The sequence below is a fragment of the Bufo bufo genome, chromosome 3, assembly GCF_905171765.1.
Source record: "Bufo bufo chromosome 3, aBufBuf1.1, whole genome shotgun sequence".
In the NCBI taxonomy this organism is placed as follows: Eukaryota; Metazoa; Chordata; class Amphibia; order Anura; family Bufonidae; genus Bufo; species Bufo bufo.
Genome location: NC_053391.1, coordinates 72,135,030 through 72,157,397, shown reverse-complemented (window position 1 = coordinate 72,157,397; position 22,368 = coordinate 72,135,030). Strand labels below are relative to the sequence as shown.

At 43.8% G+C, this 22,368-nt stretch overlaps 1 protein-coding gene across 3 annotated transcripts in view; it reads left to right on the top strand.

Moving 5' to 3' along the window:
- The window catches only part of GBE1 (1,4-alpha-glucan branching enzyme 1), a 235,480-nt gene that overhangs the window by 43,048 nt on the left and 170,064 nt on the right, over nucleotides 1–22,368 (top strand). For all 3 annotated transcript variants that reach the window (XM_040423242.1, XM_040423241.1, XM_040423243.1), the window contains exon 3: nucleotides 4,934–5,103. In XM_040423242.1, coding sequence (XP_040279176.1) covers nucleotides 4,934–5,103 — 170 coding nt within the window. The remainder of the gene's footprint in view (nucleotides 1–4,933; nucleotides 5,104–22,368) is intronic.

The following is a 22,368-nucleotide window of genomic DNA, read 5'->3' as shown; positions in this document are numbered from 1 at the left end:
TCTCTGACAGCTAGAGGATGCCCATCTGTAGTCAAACCATGCCCATATTGATCAGACTTATTTTAGTACGAACACTATTAAATGGAAAACGTCATAAAAGCGTGATGCTGCTTATGCTGGTTGCTCCTGTTTTTGTCCAGGCAGCTTGGTTAACAGTAACACTGTGAATTTTACAGCACTGTAGGGCTTGGTTCAAGTCAAGTGCATGGATGCGTTCTCACCCACATACCTAAACATTGAAGAGGTTGTTACTAGGGCTGAGCAAACTTGTGTTTTCAAGTTCGGCATACAAGGTTCGGATTATCTAAGAATTTCATAAGTTATCGTCCGTGGTAGTGGAATCCATAACGGAATTCTTAGATAACCTGAACCTTGTACGCCGAACTTAAAAACACAAGTTTGCTCATCCCCAGGCCCCACAGTGTCGTCGTACCCACAGTGGTAACCCTACTTACCTAATCCACACTGTTGGGTTCCTACTCCATCATTCCCCCTTTGGGAACTGCATGTCTCTGGTCTCCACACGCCAACATCTTGTTTGACACAGTTCATGTGCCTGCTGCAGCCAATGTATGGCCGCTGTGGTGACATGTAACCCATGCGTCATGTCACTGGGTCACGTGATGCATGGGTGACACTAGGGGCTAGGGCTGAGCGTTTTGACTACATTGTCTCACAATTTAGTCTACATTTTTCAAACCAGCACCTGGCTTTGAATACCTTAGTAATTGCATGGAATTAAAATTTAGTATAGCCAGTGAGTTATAAAATAAACTGTATCTGTATAGCGCCACCTGCTGTTTGTTTTTTTTCCTTATTCTTTGTCCATCTCACTGAGGTGGTCGCACATGCTCAGTTTAAATCTTAACTGCCACCAGACATATTTTCTGTTAGAACCTGTGGCAGTTACATTGAGAGAGCTGCAGCAGAAAGGACATATCCCCATGAAGAGAATCTAGCAGGGCAATTGGAGCAATCAATGGGGAGATCTCTGGATCCATGGGCTGGTAAAGGTATTGTCATGTACTATATGATGTCTTATTTTCATTTTTTCTACATCCATCATGGCACAATATATATCAATATGAAGGTTTGTTTTGTATGGTATGAATTGTATTTTTCAAGTGACCATTTTGGGTTACATATAACATCAATTAACTGGTAATAGGGTAAAATTTCCACCATTGTTTTTTGCACTTACTTATGTGGCACCATGAACATAGTAACATGTTACCTTTATTCTTTGGGTCAGTTCGATCACCACAATACCAAATATGATTATTTCTTATATTTTTTTGTACAATAATAGCACACATGTCAAAAAAATGTTTTTTATGTTATCGGATTCCAGGAGCCATAATTATTCAATTTTCCTCCAGTGAAGTCTTATATGGGCTTGTTTTTTTGCGGGACGGTATGTACTGTAACGGAAAATGCAAATGTGATCGCACACTACATCCAGCACTCTGCCCTCCATGCTGGATGAGACATTGGTTTATATTTTGGCCAAAGCATAGTAAGCCACTCACCGCGTCAAGGTCGTCTCAATTGACCAGTTAATCTGTCCTGGAGGCTGGTTTTAAAGTCAGTATAAAACTGAGTCTGCTTGTATAGAACCTACCATTAGCCATCTGGCTCCAGGAGAAGTATATGGTGGGTTCAGCATGCATGTTGGTACTTGCATCCCTGGATCCGATGAAAGCTGTAATGGCACCGGACGGGGTTACAAGCAAAGTGTACTTGGCTTGCATGCTGACCTGCATTCCCTGGATTTTATGTGGCTGTCATGGCCCATGAACAGGTGGGAACAAAAGTTAGGGACCACTCAATTGAGACGACCTTGACGCGGTGAGTGGCTTACTATGCTTTGGCCAAAATATAAACCAATGTCTCATCCAGCATGGAGGGCAGAGTGCTGGATGTAGTGAGCGATCACATTTGCATTTTCCGTTTGTGTATGTATTTCGCCATAGTGATGTGCACCTGCAGGCAGGTTGTGCTGACTCAACCCCCTATATTTTTTTCTTTGTGGTATGTACTGTAGTTTTCTTTGATGCCATTATCAGATTGATTAACACTTAATTTTTCAGTGGACAAAAAAATAAAATTGCTTTATTTTTAGATTATTATATATTTTTTTACATTGTTTCAAAGAGTGGTTTAAATAACGATATCTTTATTCTGTGTGTTGTGGAGAGCACGGCAATCTAAAATTTAACTTTTTTTAATTAAAAAAAGGTTTTTTTGTTTTTAAGAAACTTTTATTAACCTTTCTTTAGTTAATATTTTTTTATTGACATTTTTTTTCATCCCCATTAGAAAACATGGCTTTTTATAAAGCACTGCTACACCTTGTATACCAATACATTGTAACCTATCACTGTAACAGTCAGACTGTCTATTAGGCTGAGGGTGTGGCACAGTCTAATAGACATACATACTTGTTTGGGACCAGAGTAGAGTGGGTAAAAAGAGGTCTTCTCTCTGGTGTTAGTAATGTAGCATATTCCATCTAGGGCAGGCTAGAATGTAGTGAGAAAAAGGAGGTTCCCCCTTCTATTCTCTTTGTATGCCCCTCCCCCAAGTCCCCCTTTCTCTCTCTCTGTGCCCCCTAGGTCTCCTATTCTCCCCATGTGCCCTCAGGTCCTCCTTTCTGTCCATGTACCCACAGATTATAGGTGCTATGAAATGTAATCGCTCCCGTTCTGAAAATAATTCCAACATATAGAAGTATTCAGGGTGAACAAACCACTTTACCTGCCATACAAATGGCCAGTGACGTCACACCTCTTTTTACCCACTATATTTTAGCTTCTACCATAATTGGCAGGCCTCGGGGCTATTTCTAGATCCCTGGTCGCCATGGCAACGTTTTGGCACCCCACAATCGCATTTGCAGGGGGCTGATGGTGACAGGGAGCCCCTTAACTGTCTAGATGCCACTGAGAGAATATATACAGTGGGGGAAATAATTATTTGACCCCTCACTGATTTTGTAAGTTTGTCCAATGACAAAGAAATGAAAAGTCTCAGAACAGTATCATTTCAATGGTAGGTTTATTGTAACAGTGGCAGATAGCACATCAAAAGGAAAATCGAAAAAATAACTTTAAATAAAAGATAGCAACTGATTTGCATTTCATTGAGTGAAATAAGTATTTGAACCCTCTAACAAAAAAAGACTTAATACTTGGTGGAAAAACCCTTGTTTGCAAGCACAGAGGTCAAACGTTTCTTGTAATTGATGACCAAGTTTGCGCACATTTTAGGAGGAATGTTGGTCCACTCCTCTTTGCAGATCATCTCTAAATCCCTAAGGTTTCGAGGCTGTCTCTGTGCAACTCTGAGCTAGAGCTCCCTCCATAGGTTTTCGATTGGATTAAGGTCCGGAGACTGACTAGGCCACTCCATGACCTTAATGTGCTTCTTCTTGAGCCACTCCTTTGTTGCCTTTGCTGTATGTTTTGGGTCATTGTCGTGCTGGAACACCCATCCACGACCCATTTTCAGTTTCCTGGCAGAGGGAAGGAGGTTGTCGCTCAGGATTTCACGATACATGGCTCCGTCCATTTTCCCGTTTATGCGAATAAGTTGTCCTGTGCCCTTAGCAGAAAAACACCCCCAAAGCAAAATGTTTCCACCCCCATGCTTGACGGTGGGGACGGTGTTTTGGGGGTCATAGGCAGCATTTTTCTTCCTCCAAACACAGCGAGTTGAGTTAATGCCAAAGAGCTCTATTTTGGTCTCATCAGACCACAGCACCTTCTCCCAGTCACTCTCTGAATCATTCAGGTGTTCATTGGCAAACTTCAGACGGGCCTGCACATGTGCCTTCCTGAGCAGGGGGACCTTGCGAGCCCTGCAGGATTTTAATCCATTGCGGTGTAATGTGTTTCCAATGGTTTTCTTGGTGACTGTGGTCCCTGCTAATTTGAGGTCATTAACTAACTCCTCCCGTGTAGTTCTAGGATGCTTTTTCACCTTTCTCAGAACCATTGACACCCCACGAGGTGAGATCTTGCGTGGAGCCCCAGAGCGAGGTCGATTGATGGTCATTTTGTGCTCCTTCCATTTTCGAACAATCGCACCAACAGTTGTCACCTTCTCTCCCAGCTTCTTGCTAATGGTTTTGTAGCCCATTCCAGCCTTGTGCAGGTCTACAATTTTGTCTCTGACATCCTTGGACAGCTCTTTGGTCTTTCCCATGTTGGAGAGTTTGGAGTCTGCTTGATTGATTGATTCTGTGGACAGGTGTCTTTTATACAGGTGACTAGTTAAGACAGGTGTCCTTAATGAGGGTGACTAATTGAGTAGAAGTGTCTAACCACTCTGTGGGAGCCAGAACTCTTAATGGTTGGTAGGGGTTCAAATACTTATTTCACTCAATGAAATGCAAATCAGTTGCTATTTTTTATTTAAAGTTATTTTTTCGATTTTCCTTTTGATGTGCTATCTGCCACTGTTACAATAAACCTACCATTGAAATGATACTGTTCTGAGACTTTTCATTTCTTTGTCATTGGACAAACTTACAAAATCAGTGAGGGGTCAAATAATTATTTCCCCCACTATATATATATATATATATATATATATATATATATATATATTTTTTTTTTGTTTTAATAGAATTTTTTTTTAAAGGCATCTCCCGTGGTTCCCTTTTTAATAAAATTTACCTTTTGACTTCCTCTAAAATTGACTTTAATGGGAATGTGAGAGGGAACTAATGCCTGTGATTACATTCTGTGTACAGTGCTGCACTATCTTTGTCAGTCCCATAATTTGAATGTAGCAGCAGATCTTGAACAGTGGTGGTTCCACTGGTGGGAACCCAGTATTCAGACACTTACAACATTTCCTGGGTAGGGTATAAGTATCAATCTTGGTACAACACATTTTCATATTCATATTTTCATATTTCTCTTTGAAGGTATACTTTGTTTGTTCAGCTGTTAAAGAAAATTGACGAATGTGAAGGTGGCCTTGAAAAGTTCTCAAGAAGTTATCAGTCATTTGGTATCCATACCCATCCAGATGGTGGGATCTATTGCAAAGAATGGGCCCCGGGTGCAGAAGCCGTGTTCCTTACTGGAGATTTCAGTAAGTTTAACTCTATTGTTAAATGAAATAATTCACTCTTGGGCTCAATTTTAGCTATACTACCATAAGATGCAACTAGGATTTATAGGAGAAAGATAAGAAAAAATGTTTTTCATAAGACTCAAATTAGTCCACAAATCTTCATAAGACCCCAAAATCAGACCCTCAATCTTTATCAGACACCCCAGTCTTCATTAGACCTCAGATCACATTCCCAATCTCATCAGACCTTAGATCAGATCCCCAAAGCAGATCCCCCTTCTCCATCAGACCTATCATTTTCCCATCAGGCCTGAGATCAGACATAAAACAAATGAACCTACTTCTCCTGCTGTGGATGGCGACGCCACTTGCAAGATCCAGGGCAAGGCAGTGTAAATTTGCTCGCAGCACAGAAGAGTTGCTGGTGAGCCTCTTTCCTGTAATGCACCTGTGCCAGATACTGGTGCGCATGGTGCAGTACCAGACTTTAGGAGAAGTCAAGTCCAGGTGTGAGCACTTGGCCCTGTCAATCAAAGTGCAGAGAGTCTGCCAGTTGCAGAGAGAGCAGAGCCTCTAGAAGTAATACCAACGTCCCTGTTGCTCCTAGAGGCTCATTTGCATATATTAAAACTTTATTTGCACAGACTCACTCTATCCAATAAGAGCTACCATTTTCAGACTGTGCAGGTACACCCCCCAACTGGTTACCTCCCCTCTGTACCCTTACTGCAGACTGCTAGCAATTCATTTCTAGTAGAAATAATAAAGGAATGGCACAACCTAGAGCCATAAGAATAGATGTTCCGGAATTGTTATTACATGGGAAATGCATGAAGCTATTAAAACAGGCATGTCAGGAGAGGTGAAACGTCCTTTTTAAGGGCTCATGCACACGACCGTATGTATTTTGCGGTCCTCAAAAAGCACGGATGACATCCGTGTGCATTCCATATTTTGCGGAACGGAACAGCTGGCCCCCAATAGAACAGTCCTATCCTTGTCCATAATGCGGACAATAATAGGACATGTTCTATTTTTTTGGGCGGAACGGAAATACGGACATATGGAAACAGAATGCACACGGAGTAACTTTATTTTTTTCTGGGGACCCATTGAAGTGAATGTTTCCGCATATGGTCCACAAAAATAACAGAACAGACACGGAAAGAAACTAAGTTTGTGTGCGTGAGCCCAAACACTGAAACCAGTTCCATGCTCTCTCAGCATGACATTATTGGGCCCTGATAAATCAGAGACGGCAGGGGATCAGGGAAACATTAGCATGAAAATGACAGGGGATTGCAAAATTGGTATTACTGACACTCTTTTTACCATTTTATAATTTTATTTATTTTACAGTTAGTTAAAAAAAAAAGTTTGATAAACCTCTTTAATCCTGTTCCTGACAGGGTTAAAACGAGAAATTGAACTAGAATAATACAATTTTTTTCATGCTTGATGAAGGCCTTTTTCCAGTGTAGAAATGTATCGCATCCAAACAAAGTAATTTAATTCAAGATGCTACACTTCTTGAATAGTTTTTTTTCTTCTTCTAATGTTACATTATATTGTGTCATTCTCTTCAGTTCACTTTGTTCCAAACCTATGGATCTAAATTACCATGGTCTTTTGCCTTTTGTTTTAATTTTGCCTTATTTATTTATTATACTGAACTTTCCATGAGTAACACAATGGTGAAATTTCAATGTTACTCAGAAGTTGGGATCATTTCTGAAACTAATTAAGCAAATGAACCATATTTAATGTATTTTTCTTTGTGTACAGTAGGTTACATTACGGTTCAACTGAGTTATGATCAAAGTAAAATGCGCGGTACAGTTATTGTTTTAGACTAATCTGTTAGACAATGAAGTCAGGAAAATTATACTAATAGGAAAAACATCCTTATTCTGAATCACGGCTGTGTTTGGTAGACTGGCAAAAATAGGTTCTGTAAAAAAATAGACAAGTTTTCCTTGCAGTAGGTGTTTTGAAGTACCCTCCAGGGTTTAATTGTCTTTAATTTGCAAATTTGGTCTTAGTTAAATAGTAATAGTCATTAAAATTCCTAGTATGTGTTACTGAATGTGGTACCAGTGGGATAAATAATGAAATGAGTAACAGATTATCAGAATTTAGTGTTTTATCAGGCTAAGATAAGAATTGCTTTCTTGCTCACTGTTTGCCTTGTTAGGTAGGGAACAGTGCAAGCCTCAAATCCACTCATACCACTGTCCCTACCTACCTGGACAATCCGCCCTAAAAAGCGGTCCCCAACTAGGCAACAGTCCCTAGCATGACTAAGTGCACAGGCCCTAATCTGGGTAAAGGGGTAGTGGGACAAACTGGGTCAAAACCTGAGAGTCACGACACAGAACCAAAGGAGAGACCACATTCAGGGTCAAAATCAGGAAACGCAAAGTCAGAAAAGGCAAGGTCACAAACCTGTAGCAGGTCAGAGATCCAAAATCCAGAGAGTATGCAACAAAGCATGTGAGGCAGGAAAACCAACAACAGGCAACTGTGGACATCAGTTACCTGTTTAAATACCCCGCTGGCAGGAAGCACATGACACCGGCTTCAAGCTTGATTGGTTCGGCATCTCTGCTCCCTTATAGGCCGGTCAGTCCCACTCGCCGCAGGAGCACGGACAGGTAAGTACATGACAGCACCCACCTTTCTTTGGGTGGCCACTGGACCCTTAAGCAAAGGAGCAGGCTTATCAGGATGAGTTTCATTAATTTTTTTTAATTAACTCGTCAGCATGCACAGCGATAGCTGAGACCCATTACCTCTCCTCTGGACCATAACCTTTCCAATGGAACAGGTATTGCATTGCATACCGCACCCTTCTTGACTCTTAAGATCTTGGAGACTTTAACTCCATTTCTCCCTGAACCTTAACTGGATTGGGAGGTCTACGAGGAGGAATATGTCACTTCTCTTATCTTTTGAGCAAAGACCTATGGAAGACGTTATGAATTTTAAATGAATCTGGCAACCTAAGATGGTAGGAGACAGGATTAATGACTTCAAACCAATAAATCGAGGAGTGATACAGTACTTTTAGTTGCAGATTGGTTTTGTAGAGACCCATACCTTGTCCCCAGCAACAAAAACAGAACTTTGTGTATTCTTAAACAGTCCCCTTTTTTTTTTGTGTACATGGGGATTTTCTCAGGGTCAGTTAAACCTGCGCCCAGACTGCACAGTTTGCTTGTGGCGATAGCAACCTCTTGGATTATCAGAAAAAGATGACGAGAGAGAACAGCGCAAATGAAAAACATAATTACAAAAGAATGGTGAGGTATCAATAGAACTGTTAACACGGTTGTTTTTGGCAGATTGTGCCAGGGCTAAATGAGACACACACTCAGACTGACGGTCTGAAATATAACACCTCAAATATTCATTTATTTTTTATTTTTTTTCCTGTTTAAATTTTTCTTTATTAAGCAAAAATAGTTTACATACAGCTGAGGAGAAAACAGTCTCCAAATAAGAATATCAAACATTGTAACAAGGTCACATACAAGATATATTCCTTATGAAAGAAACTAATACATCATCGGAACGAAGGATGATCCAAACCTTTAGGCCTCTTTCAGACGGGCGCTGCGGGAAAAGGTTGCGCATGTTTCACAGAAGTTCGGGCTTGGGATCGGGGTTGTGTAGATTGTATTATTTTCCTTTATAACATGGTTATAAGGGAAAATAATAGCATTCTGAATACAGAATGCATAGTAAAATAGCGCTGGAGGGGTTAAAAAAAAAAAAAAATAATTTAACTCCCCTTAGTCCACTTGATCACGCTGCCGGCTTCTCGTCTGTCTCCTTCTTTGCTGAACAGGACCTGTGGTGAGCATTCATTGCAGGAACAGGACCTGTGGTGACGTCACTCCGGTCGTCACATGATCCATCACAATGGTAAAAGATCATGTGATGGACCATGTGATGACCGGAGTGACGTCACCACAGGTCCTGTTCAGCAAAGAAGAAGACAGACGAGAAGCCGGCAGCGCGATCAAGTGGACTAAGGTGAGTTAAATTATTATAATTTTTTTAACCCCTCTAGCCCTATTTTACTATGCATTCTGTATTCAGAATGCTATTATTTTCCCTTATAACCATGTTATAAGGGAAAATAATAATGATCGGGTCTCCATCCCGATAGTCTCCTAGCAACCGTGCGTGAAAATCGCACCGCATCCGCACTTGCTTGCGGATGCTTGCGATTTTCACGCAACCCTATTCACTTCTATGGGGCCTGCGTTGCGTGAAAAACATATAATATAGAGCATGCTGCGATTTTCACCCAACGCACAAGTGATGCGTGAAAATCACCGCTCATGTGAACAGCCCCATAGAAATGAATGGGTCAAGATTCAGTGCGGGTGCAATGCGTTCAACTCACGCACCGCATCCGCGCGGAATACTCGCCCGTGTGAAAGGGGCCTTAGGGTCTGTTCTGAAGCGGGTTGGCTGCAGGGGTCTCCAGGATGTATGAATAAAGTGAAATATCTACATCTGGTTTATCACCTAAAAGTCTATTACATAAGTTGAGTGTGTATCCCTTCCAATAGCCGAGAACCAGGCTCAGTTTCCGAACCCTCTGTATATTTTGCAGTCATGCTAAAGTTTAGTGAAGCTCTGATATGTCTTCAATTCCTAAGATGGAATTTCTTTAAATCTAAAGATCTGGTCTACTTTAGGCGACCATTGTTCTAATGAAGGGACTTCGGCTGAGAGCCAGTATTTGGGACAAGAAATCTAGCTGCACATATTAGGTGTTTGAATAAACCCAAATTAGTAGCCCGTTCATTAGAGGGTTAAAGGTATAAGAGCGCAAGCTCAGGAGACGGGCGAAAAGCTGCACCACAAATTCGATTGCAAGTCTGAAAGATTTGGTTCCACCATTTGAAAAGTATGGGACACTCCCGCCAAATATGCAGGTAGGAACCTCTTCCCCCTGAGCACCTCCAGCATGTGTCGTACACTGACCCAGAGTACAAACATACGATGTCTGGGGTCTTATACCATCTCGTGATGATTTTGTAGCCATTCTTTTGGAGTCTAACACATCTGGACAACTTGTGTAGAGAAATTAAGATAGTGTTTATCTTGGTGTTGGAGAAAGAGCGGTTCAAGTCCCTTTACCATAATCTGATATATGCCGGGTAATACTACCGCTTGTTTTATGGATTTATCTGCACACAATTATTTGTTACATAAATAAAGAGGAAGTACTTGCAGAAAAGCACAGTGCCGGAACCTTTTTTTTCTTTCAATATGCCGGGTAATGTTGGTCGCTGGGGTTCTCAGTCTGTTAAATAATTGTGATATAAGTTTAGGTGGGTTTTAAGAATTGCTGATCAGACTTTTAAACCAAACCTGAGGTCGGTGTAAGTCTCCCAGAGTGATGTGTTGTGCAAAGTATGCACGGAGAAAGGACAGAGAGGGATTGATAGTTTGCTTCTCAACTCTCTTAAGGATGTAATTTGAGTGTCCTGAAATAGATCTCGCAGCCAGATGGGTGAATCGCCGGATTAACTGGGCAGGCTTCAAAGGAGAGCTTTAGGGGCAAGATAAAGTATATACCTAACTTCAAGGATCGGGGAGGGGTGTGGAGTAATGTGTGTCCTGTAGTCATTTCCAGGCTGCTATAGTAGCTTTTATTAAAGGAGTAGCGCTAAGGGGGAGGGGTATGAAGGATCTGTTTCCTAGTAATAGGGCCCTGAATGTGGATTCCACTAACGACTGTTCTATGGAGACCCAGGATTTATGGGGTGGGGCTCTCAACCAGTCCACCGCTCTAGAGAGAAGAACTGCTTTACCATAAAGTTTGGGGTCTGGGAGAGCAATCCCGCCTGTTTTCTTAGGATGGCTGATGGACTTGTATAAATGAAAAAGTGACCTTAGGGAGAGAAAGTAAGAAGTCGGGACCGGAATGGAAGTACAATAGATAAGTCAGTTTAGGTAAAACCAATGACATAAGAATATTTTTCCTTCCAAACCTGACTGGTGCCATTTTGGATTTGAAAGGGGCTGGAGAGGGTGCCGTTAACTGAGATCGAAGCGGAGGCGTTAATATACATGGCATCAATCGCATGAAGGAAAGGGACTGGGAATTTTTGTGTTGAGAGGACCTGTTTTATGAAGGACCACTTAAGGCCTCATGCACCCGGCCGTTGTTTTGGTCCACATCTGAGCCGCAGTTTTTGCGGCTCTGATGCGGACCCATTCACTTCAATGGGGCCGCAAAAGATGCGGACAGCACTCAGTGTGCTGTCCGCATCTGTTGCTCCATTCCTTAGCCCCGCAAAAAAAAATATAACCCGTCCTATTCTTGTCCGTTTTGCGGACAAGAATAGGCAGTTATATCAATGGCTGTCAGTGCCGTTACGCAAAATGCACAACGGTCGTGTGCATGTAGCCTAACTCTGTAGAAGGCCTTCTCAGCATCTGTGCTGAGAAGGACTAGGGGCATAGATTTCTTTTTTTTTGCGTAATGTAGAATATTTAGTACTTTTGCAGTATTATATTTCCCCCCTCTCCCCCTAATAAAACCGGTCTGGTCCCTGTGGATTAGCAATGGAAGGATTTTTGCCAATTGATTCGCCAACATCCTGGATAGAATTTTTAAGTCAATATTGAGAAGGGAAATAGGCCTATAATTTGGACATGGGGTATGGTCTTTGCCCTCTTTCTGGATAAGGATTATATGCGCTTTAGTAATTTCCCTAGATTATAAATGGGACGCAAGTGTGGAATGAGGGTGTTTTGGAATCAGGAGTAATAGGGGATTGGTAGGCTGTCAGGTCCTAGGTTCTTTCCTTTTGGAGAGTTTTGAATAGCTTCTGTGAGTTCTTCCGAGCTGAAGGGGGATGACAGATGTTTGTCCATATCAGAAAGTGTAGGGAGGTTGAGGCCTTCCAGATAAGGGTTGGTGGGGGGAGAAATCCCATTTGCATTTTGTGTCTGTTGTATGGTGTCCAGATTATATAATGTTTTGTAAAAGTCCCTAAATTGGGCGGCTATTTGATTAGAGTCAAATGTTAATGAGCCGGAGGGATTTCTATGCTAATACAATGACCGCCGATGAAGGCCTTGTGAGCGTCCAAAAGTGTTTGTGGAGAAACTTCTGGGGTTTTGTTCAGAGAAAAATAATCCTCCAACAACTGCAGTAGGCGAGATTTGGTGTCAGGGTTCCCCAGCAATTGTTCATTTAGACGCCAAATCAGGAAGGAATGTTGTTTTCTGGGAGCAGATAAAGACATGTAGATTGGGGAATGATCGGATAGAAGAATAGAACCTTTGTCTGCCTCCGTTCACCGCTGGAGATGCTCCTTAGCGATGAAGAGGTAGTACAGGCGCTGGTAGGAACCATGGACTGATGAAACGAATGTATAATCTTTGGCGTCTGGGTGCATAGTTCGCCACACGTCTACAAGATGGGCCCTCCATAGCTTGGAAGTTAGGGAGCGAAGAGCAGTCTGGGAATGAGCGGATCTACATGAGGAGGAGTCAAGTAGTGGGTTTATTACCAAGTTGAAGTCCCCACTGAGTATTGTAATTCCCTCTCTGATGGAACCAGCCATCTCTAAGATGTTTTTCAGCAACGAGATTTGCTGCTTGTTTGGGGCGTATACATTTAGGAATGTACACAGGTGCTGATGTATCTTCCATTTTACCATTTATATATCTCCCTTCAGTGTCTGTAATTTGGTCTATCAATTGAACGGGAACCTTTCTCTGGAAGCCTATGCTGACTCCTCTGGAGTTGGAAGAGGGGGAACCGGTATGGTACCATTGAGAAAAATATGAGTATGTGAGATTAGGAAAGTGGTTCATTTTTAAATGCGTCTCCTGTAAAAAATAATACCGTAGCTCTGTCTCTTTTTAATGTTTCAATTATCTGTCTCCGTTTTGGAAGGAGAATTGAAGCCTCTTACATTGTAGGAGGCTATTCTTATGTCAGCCATTTGGGTCATCAGGAGTCACATTAGCTGCTACCAGGAGTGTGCAAAAAAACAAGATGTGTATAGTTTGATAAAGGTACTCATCCTTCAGAGGCAAGTGTTGGTATGTCCCGTAGACTTACCAGCAAACCGTGACCCGTTCCAGAAGATGTACTGGTGACCTATTTTTAAAAAAAGGTAACACAACAGTAATGAAGAAACAAACATAGTAAGCAGTATGACTGCAAAGGCATAAAAGTGGGCGGAAGTTGGGTATTTTACCCTTGTTAGACTGAAACTTTACTTGTTGGAAGCAAATGATTTAGACCTGGAGCTAGAGACAGGGACCAAGCAGTTCCGTCCCCAGATCTAAATCCCCGGCAACATAAAGAAGGCACTATAAACCAAAAGGAAACTCCGGTGAGTCAAATCTAAAGGACTTAGAGTGGACATGGTAAATCAAGAACTCTCAACCTGGTATAAAATTAGAGAGGGTGTCACTGGGGGTAAATTACTTGAAATACGTTTCTGGGGGGAGGGGGGGGAGAGGTGAAGAGGGGAGGTTGGGAAGGATAGGCGGTAGGCAGGGAGGGATGGGGGGAGGAGAAGAGAGGGGGAGGGGGGAGGAAGAATAGGGGTTAGGGAATGGGAAGCTTTTGTAGCCCCCTCAATATAGGGGGGGGGTCAAGAAAAAAGAAAAACTATACCTATACTCAAGAATGTGGTGAAGAGTCGCAGAACCTCATTCTCGCCATAAGTTTAGAAATGGCAGCTGGATAGCTGCGTGGAGAGGTATATCTTCAAAAGGTGTCTGTGGATAGACGTCTCAGTGTTAGGGACGAGTTTTAAAGGCTTGGTCTAGGTCGGCGTGGGTGCGGATGGTATTCCGTTGGCCATTATAATAGGAGAGGCCAAAGGGGAAGGCCCAGCGGTAGAGGACTTTTTGATTTCTGAGCCATTCCGTAAGCGCTTTGAGAGCTTTGCGTTTTTTTAAGAGTAATGGGGGCCAGGTCTTGGTATATGTGAATTCTCTCGTCTCTGAACAGTACTTCAGTTAGCTTGCGAAAACTCGACAATATAGCTTCTTTGTCCTGGAAGTTTAGGAAGCAGCAGATTATATTTCTGGGGGGTACTGTTGGTTTTGGTCGTGGACGCAGGGCCCTCTCCAGGACAGGTGTGGGGTGGTCTGGACCTAGTATAGTCTCGCAAAGTGCAAGGATTGCTTCAGGAATTTCAAAAGCGGTTATAGATTCAGGTATACCACGGAATCTTAAATTGTTTCTCCTAACGCGGTTATCCTGGTCTTCTAATGTTGTATATACCGTGTTGAGGTGTGTCTGGAATGTTTGCAGACTAGCTGAAGCTGCGATCTGGAACTCCAACATGGCGGTGTGCGCCGTCTCTAAGTCTTCCACCCTGCCTCCCACATGTCTGATGTCTTGACGGAGGGAAGATCACTCACCAGCGGCTCCAAGGCTTTTGATAGGGCCATTTTCAGGTATTTCCTAGATATCGGGAAATTCTGGTGGCTCTCTGTATCTTCTGTGTCACTTTCTCCCTCCAGAGCGTCGGGCCCTCCAGCGCCATCTTGGAATCTTTAGCAGCGCAAATGGTCACCGCTTTTTTTTTATAAATTTGTCCATCTCGCCGCTGGCAGCAGGGGTTTTCTGTTGCAGGTAGGTGTCCCTGGACCTAGGGTGACCGATCTTCACCATTTTTTGCCGGTATCGCTGGTGTAAGCTGTAGTAAAGAGGAGTCTGTGTGATGGAGCTCAGGCGCACACAGGCATTCTTTTCCGGCGCTGGCTCCGCCCCCCCCCCCCCATAACACCTCAAATATTCTAAAGACTTATTTAACCATTCTGTCTGACTGTTGATCTCAGGGTGTACGGCTGACGAAAAATAAAGAGTAATACCCAATTTAGAAGAAAACGTCTTTCAAAATTTAGAACAAATTGAACCTCCCGATATACTCTGAAAATAGGATTTACCAGACTATGAAAAATTGCAGGGGCATTACTCAGCCCAAAAGGCATGAACAGGTATTCTAAATCGCCCATCAGGGGTATTAAACACTGCTTTCCACTAGTCTCTTTACTTAATTCAAATAGATTATAAGCACCCCTGAGGTCAAGCTCAGCAAACCATTGTGCCCCCCGATTCCGGTTAAATATGTCCAGAATCGGTGGCAATGGATACTGATTTATTCACCATAATTTTGTTCAACTCTCTCTATAATCGATGCAAAGTCTGAGTCCATCTTTTTTTTTTACAAGATAATACCTCATGGCCAGGCATTCGGGACCAGTGCGATTATTGATCTTCCCTTTGGGATACTCAACCCCAGGTAGCTGATCAATGGCACAATCATATGACCTATGCGGCGGTAGGGAGCCAGAGATGAATTTAGCAAAAATGTCACCAAAGTCCCTAATATACTCAAGGATGTGTTCCATTTGTACATCAACACAAGCAAGAGAAGTAGACAGACAGGTTCTGAAACATTTCGGCTCCAACTCACCAGAAGTTGTTAATAACCGGATTATGTAGCTGAAGTCATGGCATACCGAAGATAAATTTTAGCTGGCAGTTATTCCATTACAAACTGAGAACGGACCTCGGAATGGATGGTGTGACAAATACCGTACCCCTTGTGCCCCGACTGATGCTGGACGTCAACTACGTCGAGCTCACGAGATACGGTATGGTCACTGGTTACCATGGCGTGACGTTACGCTTTCCTGGAGGAGCGGGTAAGGTCAGTCTTGATACAGTTTTCACAGACTCCTCCCGTCCACACGGGCACAGAGAGGCAACAAGCTGAGAGAGCCTTTTCACTGCCCCAGTGAAACAGCGCGTTCTCAGCCCGGGAAGACTGCCACCAGTTTCTTGTTTGATATAAGCCTGGTCTGCTAACAGGATTATATAGGGTAAGAAGCCAACCCGCGGTAGCGTATTACTAGGCCGAAACACGGATGTGGGGGTTCGTGATCGAGATACAAGACAGCACAAGATGAAATTATATATTTAATCACCTTAAGGGCTCACTAGACAATACACTATACACTAGGGATCGACCGATTATCGGTTTGGCCGATATTATCGGCCGATATTGAGGATTTTGAACGTTATCGGTATCGGCATCTATTTTGCCGATATACCGATAACATATTGGGAACAAAGAACGCGCTGCTCTCAGCGCTCTCTGTGTTCCCTCCGCAGCACAGGGGAGAAGGAAGCAGTGTCTCCTCCCCCCTGTGATGCTGCTGCCGCTGCCGCCAATGACAGGAGAGAAGATAAGAGGAGGGGAGGGGCTGTGGCCACCGCGCCACCAATGAAGATAAGCCTTTCATTAATTCATATACAGGAGGCGGGAGCTGGCTGCAGAATCACATAGCCGGCTCCCGACCTCTATGAGCGATAGCTGCGATCCGCGGTAGTTAACTCCTCAGGTGCCGCGGATCGCAGCTACCGCTCATAGAGGTCGGGAGCCGGCTATGTGATTCTGCAGCCAGCTCCCACCTCCTGTATATGAATGATTGAGAGACTTATCTTCATTGGTGGCGCAGTGCGTCCCCCCCAAGCCCCCCAGTATTAATCATTGGTGGCGCAGTGCGCCCCCCCATCCCAATCCCGGCCAATAGTAAAAACATTGGTGGCGCAGTGCGCCCCCCCCCCCACCCAGTATTACTCATTGGTGGCAGTGGCCACAGGATCCCCTCTCCCCTGCTCCTCCGATCGGAGCCCCAGCAGTGTAATCCTGGGGCTCCGATCGGTTACCATGGCAGCCAGGACGCTATTGAAGCCCTGGCTGCTATGGTAAGCTCCATGCTGCTGTGTGCACTATGCACAGAGCAGCAGGGACAGTGTGAGGTCCTATTCACCCTGATAGAGATCTATCAGGGTGAATAGGACAAGGGTTCTAGTCCCTAAGGGGGCTAAAAGTTAGTAAAAAAAACACACAAAAATATTAAGTATAAATGAAAAAGATTTATAAAAAAAAAATAAAAAAAATACACATTAACAATAAACAAAAAAAAATACACATTAACAATAAACATATTAATTTTCAGCAGATTTGTGTAGGAATTTTTTTTTTCCTCAAAAATGAAAATTCCCAGAATATCGGTATAAATTATCAGCTATCGGCCTGAAAGTTCACAAATTATCGGTATCGGCCCTAAAAAATCAATATCGGTCGATCCCTACTATACACACAAGGAATATATACAGTGGTCTGAGGTTACAAATACAGGTGGTATGGTACAAACAGGGTTAAGCAGAACAAAAGTCAGTTTACCAGATGGATGAGTCCTTTTGGGTTCTGATGAGTTCTTAGCTGTATTCACATGGTGGGGAGTGATGTCAGCAGGTTGCAGGTCCCTCTAAACACGTCACGATGTGACTCTCCTTACAGAGAAAAGACACACCCGCTTGTGCTGGCACAAGCCTTTTAACCTGTAGCTGGCCCCTCCCCTCTGGGAGAGGTCCACCCCCCCCCCCCAACCCCCCCCCCCCCTCTGCTGGGCTGGCAGCACATGAGCCACAAAACCGATTAGGGCTCATGACTCCAGACTAGAATGTCACAGGGAGGTGGTTCTGGGACCAATGGATCCACCTGGGTTACGGCCACCAGTAGAGTCCAAGCATGGTACCGTTATTTGGTTTATGTGGGGAGATATGTATATCTCCCTTCCCTGGCCTCCCACCGACAGACTATGATCACAAGCCTGTTCGTCATGGCCACAGGGGCACAAATGTGTATCTGGTTTATGTATGTAATGCACGGGCGATTCATAATTTCTTATGAACTGCCGGTTCCAACCTGTCTGATAATCTGAGTAAAGTAGTGAATGGCTTAGACCCCCTGCAGGGACGCTTTTCCTGTTTCATTAGCTGGGTTCCTGGCTAGCTGAATGAAAGTGTGAAAAGTTGTAAACACTGGTGGACTGCTATAGGTCCTCTGCTGGCTTTGAAGCAGTACCCCACTGTGGAGCTTGATTTCCTCTGCCCACTCCTAGAGCATATGGCAGGAATGAAATCATACTCCATATTCCTCACAGATGGCTCTAATCAGCATAGTAATATTGGGGGTACAATACTCAATAAAACTTTTGGCCAAAGATTTGGTGTTTAGATCGGTGACATTACAGGGTCAGAGAGAGTAAGTAAAGGAAGACCCAAAGATGCAGCAAAATCCAAATTAATAAGATTGCAGGTAGATCCGGAGTCTACGAAAGCAACTACAGATTGTCTATGGGAATTATAGGAAATCTATACTGGTAACAAGACCTTTTTAGAGACTTTGGAAAATACCTACTCACCTCAGTGGTTTTCCTGAGAACTACCTAGGCACTGAAGTCTTTCCAGCACCATCTGTTTCAGATAAGTCTTGAGTAGATGATCAGCGTTGGCACAATAGAAATATAAAGGCATATTTATTAAGATCAGCATTTTAGTCACAGGTTGGGCATCCCTGATTTAGACTATTTTCTACGCCTAAACCGGGCGTGGAAAATTGTAATTGAGACGGGCCTGCCGCCACGACCACGTTTTTAGACCTGGCATGAGCAGGGAGAAGTCACAGATTGTGGCACAAAGAACCTTTGTGCCGTAATCTGCACCAGAAATATGCCTAATTTTGGAGTATTTCTGTTTCATAAATGACCCCCATAATCCCTTTTTCTTCCTAAAGCTCCCTCTGTCTTGAGGATACATAGTAACGTCCAGCTGCATAGGTTCCTCAGTGGAAGCAGATACCTTGGAAAAATTGGATAGCAAATCTGCACTGGAAGTAGGAACGTGTGTGAATGAACGTTCTCTTCTACGTTACCAAAGTTGTCTGTTCAACCGCACAGCTAATTTCATAGTCTTTTCAAGAAAGTCAGGTAAAGGGTAGCTCACTAATGGGTCCTTTAGTATGTTAGCAAGACCCTGGCGGAATCAACATTTCAGAGATTCCATTTAAAGGTGACACACTGTTTACAGAAGTCTGAAAATAGTCCTCGACAGGTCTGCATCCCTGATGATTTGAGACCATCTTGCACTCGGCAAATATAATTCTGTCATGTTCGTCATAAAGTAAACTAAGAGCAGTAAAAAAAAATATCTACAAATGATAGCTCAGGAGAGTCAAGGGGAACAGAGAAGGCCCATTCTTTGGGATCCCCTTGCAGGAGAGAAATAATGATCCGCATTTTCTGAAGCTCTGACCCTGAACAAGAGGTCTGATATGAAAGTATAATTTGCAATTCATCCTGAAAGTCAAAAACTGCTTCCTATCACCCGAAAAGCGATCAGGCAACTTTATTTGGGGTTCTAGGAGCTCTGTGGGAACAATCGCTAGAGGTGGAGACTTAATGCTCTCCTTACGTTGGATCCCTTTCACAATGTCCTGGACTTGCTGGGTGAGACCGTGCATTTGGTCTACCAAGGCCTGCATAGGAACCATGGCAGAAACAAAAAAAAAGGCAAACAGGAAGCACGTAATGCCGGTGCTGAGCTTGATTGGCCCTGAGTCCCTGCACTCTAATAGGCTGATCAGCTCAAATGTCAACTGGGCTGGTTGTTTTGGTAATGGAGCAATGCCGGTGCTGACACATTTGAGAGGCTGGACTTGTTGCAGTAGTGCAGATTGGTAAGTAAATGAAACAGTCTGTCTATCAGGCAATCTCAATCAATTTCTCTCTCTTGATCAGTGTTTCTTGGTTGATTGATCTCTCTCTGTCTAGACCAAGATGCAATAGCTGGTACATCCATTAATTGATCCTGCAAAACGTCTTTAACTTAAAGAGGACCTTTCACTTGTAAAAACTATGTGAACTAAGTATGCTGCCATGTAGAGCGGCGCCCGGTGATCTCACTGCACTTACTATTATCCACGGGCGCCGCTCCGTTCTCCCGTTATGCCCTCTGGTACCTTTGCTCCTTAAGTTATAGTAGGCGGGTCTTCCCTTGTCCTGTGGGCGTCTCCGTCTCCTAGGCTGTAGCGCTGGCCAATCTCAGCTCACAGCCTGAGAGAAAAAAAACTCCCAGGCTGTGAGCTGTGTGCTGCGATTGGCCAGCGCTGCAGCCTAGGAGAAGGAGACGCCCACAGGACAAGGGAAGACCCGCCTACTATAACTTAAGGAGCAAAGGTACCGGAGGGCATAACGGGAGAACGGAGCGGCGCCCGGGGATAATAGTAAGTGCAGTGAGATCCCCGGGCGCCGCTCTACATGGCAGCATACTTAGTTCACATAGTTTTTACAAGTGAAAGGTCCTCTTTAACCATCTCCGGACCGCCTAACGCACGGATGCGTCCGGAAGGTGGTTGATTCATTCCTCCTGGACGCATCCGTGCGTCATCTCGCGAGACGCAAGATTTCCTGTGAACGCGCGCACACAGGCGCCTTATGAACCCCTAATCACCCCATATAGACTCCCTGATCACCCCCCTGTCATTGATCACCCCCCTGTCATTGATCACCCCCCTGTAAGGCTCCATTCAGAGGTCTGTATGAATTTTACGGATCCACTGATAGATGGATCGGATCCGCAAAACACATACGGACGTCTGAATGGAGCCTTACAGGGGAGTGATCAATGACGGAGGTGATCACCCCATATACACTCCCTGATCACCCCCCTGTCATTGATCACCCCCCTGTAAGGCTGCATTCAGATGTCCGTATGATTTTTACGGATCCACTGATACATGGATCGGATCCGCAAAACACATACGGACATCTGAATGGAGCCTTACAGGGGGGTGATCACCCCATATAGACTCCCTGATCACCCCCCTGTCATTGATCACCCCCCTGTCAGGCTACATTCAGATGTCCGTATGATTTTTACACATCCACTGATACATGGTTCGGATCCGCAAAACACATACGGACATCTGAATGGAGCCTTACAGGGGGTTCATCAATGACAGGGGGGTTATCACCCCATATAGACTCCCTGATCACCCCCCTGTAAGGCTGCATTCAGATGTCCGTATGATTTTTACACATCCACGGATACATGGATCAGATCCGCAAAACACATACGGACGTCTGAATGGAGCCTTACAGGGGGGTCATCAATGACAGGGGGGTTATCACCCCATATAGACTCCCTGATCACCCCCCTGTCATTGATCACCCCCCTGTAAGGCTGCATTCAGATGTCCGTATGATTTTTACGGATCCACTGATACATGGATCGGATCCGCAAAACACATACAGACATCTGAATGGAGCCTTATAGGGGGGTGATCAATGACAGGGGGGTGATCACCCCATATAGACTCCCTGGTCACCCCCCTGTCATTGATCACCCCCCTGTAAGGCTGCATTCAGATGTCCGTATGTGTTTTGCGGATCCGATCCATGTATCAGTGGATCCGTAAAAATCATACAGACATCTGAATGCAGCCTTACAGGGGGGTGATCAATGACAGGGGGGTGATCACCCCATATAGACTCCCTGATCACCCCCCTGTCATTGATCACCCCCCTGTCATTGATCACCCCCCTGTAAGGCTCCATTCAGACATTTTTTTGGCCCAAGTTAGCGGAAATTATTATTTTTTTTTCTTACAAAGTCTCATATTCCACTAACTTGTGTCAAAAAATAAAATCTCACATGAACTCACCATACCCCTCACGGAATCCAAATGCGTAAAAATTTTTAGACATTTATATTCCAGACTTCTTCTCACGCTTTAGGGCCCCTAGAATGCCATGGCAGTATAAATACCCCACATGTGACCCCATTTCGGAAAGAAGACATTCCGTGAGGGGCATATTGAGTCCATGAAAGATTGAAATTTTTGTCCCAAGTTAGCGGAAAGGGAGACTTTGTGAGAAAAAAAAATATATATCAATTTCCGCTAACTTGTGGCAAAAAAAAATAAAATTCTATGAACTCGCCATGCCCCTCATTGAATACCTTGGGGTGTCTTCTTTCCAAAATGGGGTCACATGTGGGGTATTTATACTGCCCTGGCATTCTAGGGGCCCTAAAGCGTGAGAAGAAGTCTGGGATCCAAATGTCTAAAAATGCCCTCATAAAAGGAATGTGGGCCCCTTTGCGCATCTAGGCTGCAAAAAAGTGTCACACATCTGGTATCGCCGTACTCAGGAGAAGTTGGGCAATGTGTTTTGGGGTGTCATTTTACATATACCTATGCTGGGTGAGATAAATATCTTGGTCAAATGCCAACTTTGTATAAAAAAATGGGAAAAGTTGTCTTTTGCCGAGATATTTCTCTCACCCAGCATGAGTATATGTAAAAAGACACCCCAAAACACATTGCCCAACTTCTCCTGAAAACGGCGATACCACATGTGTGACAC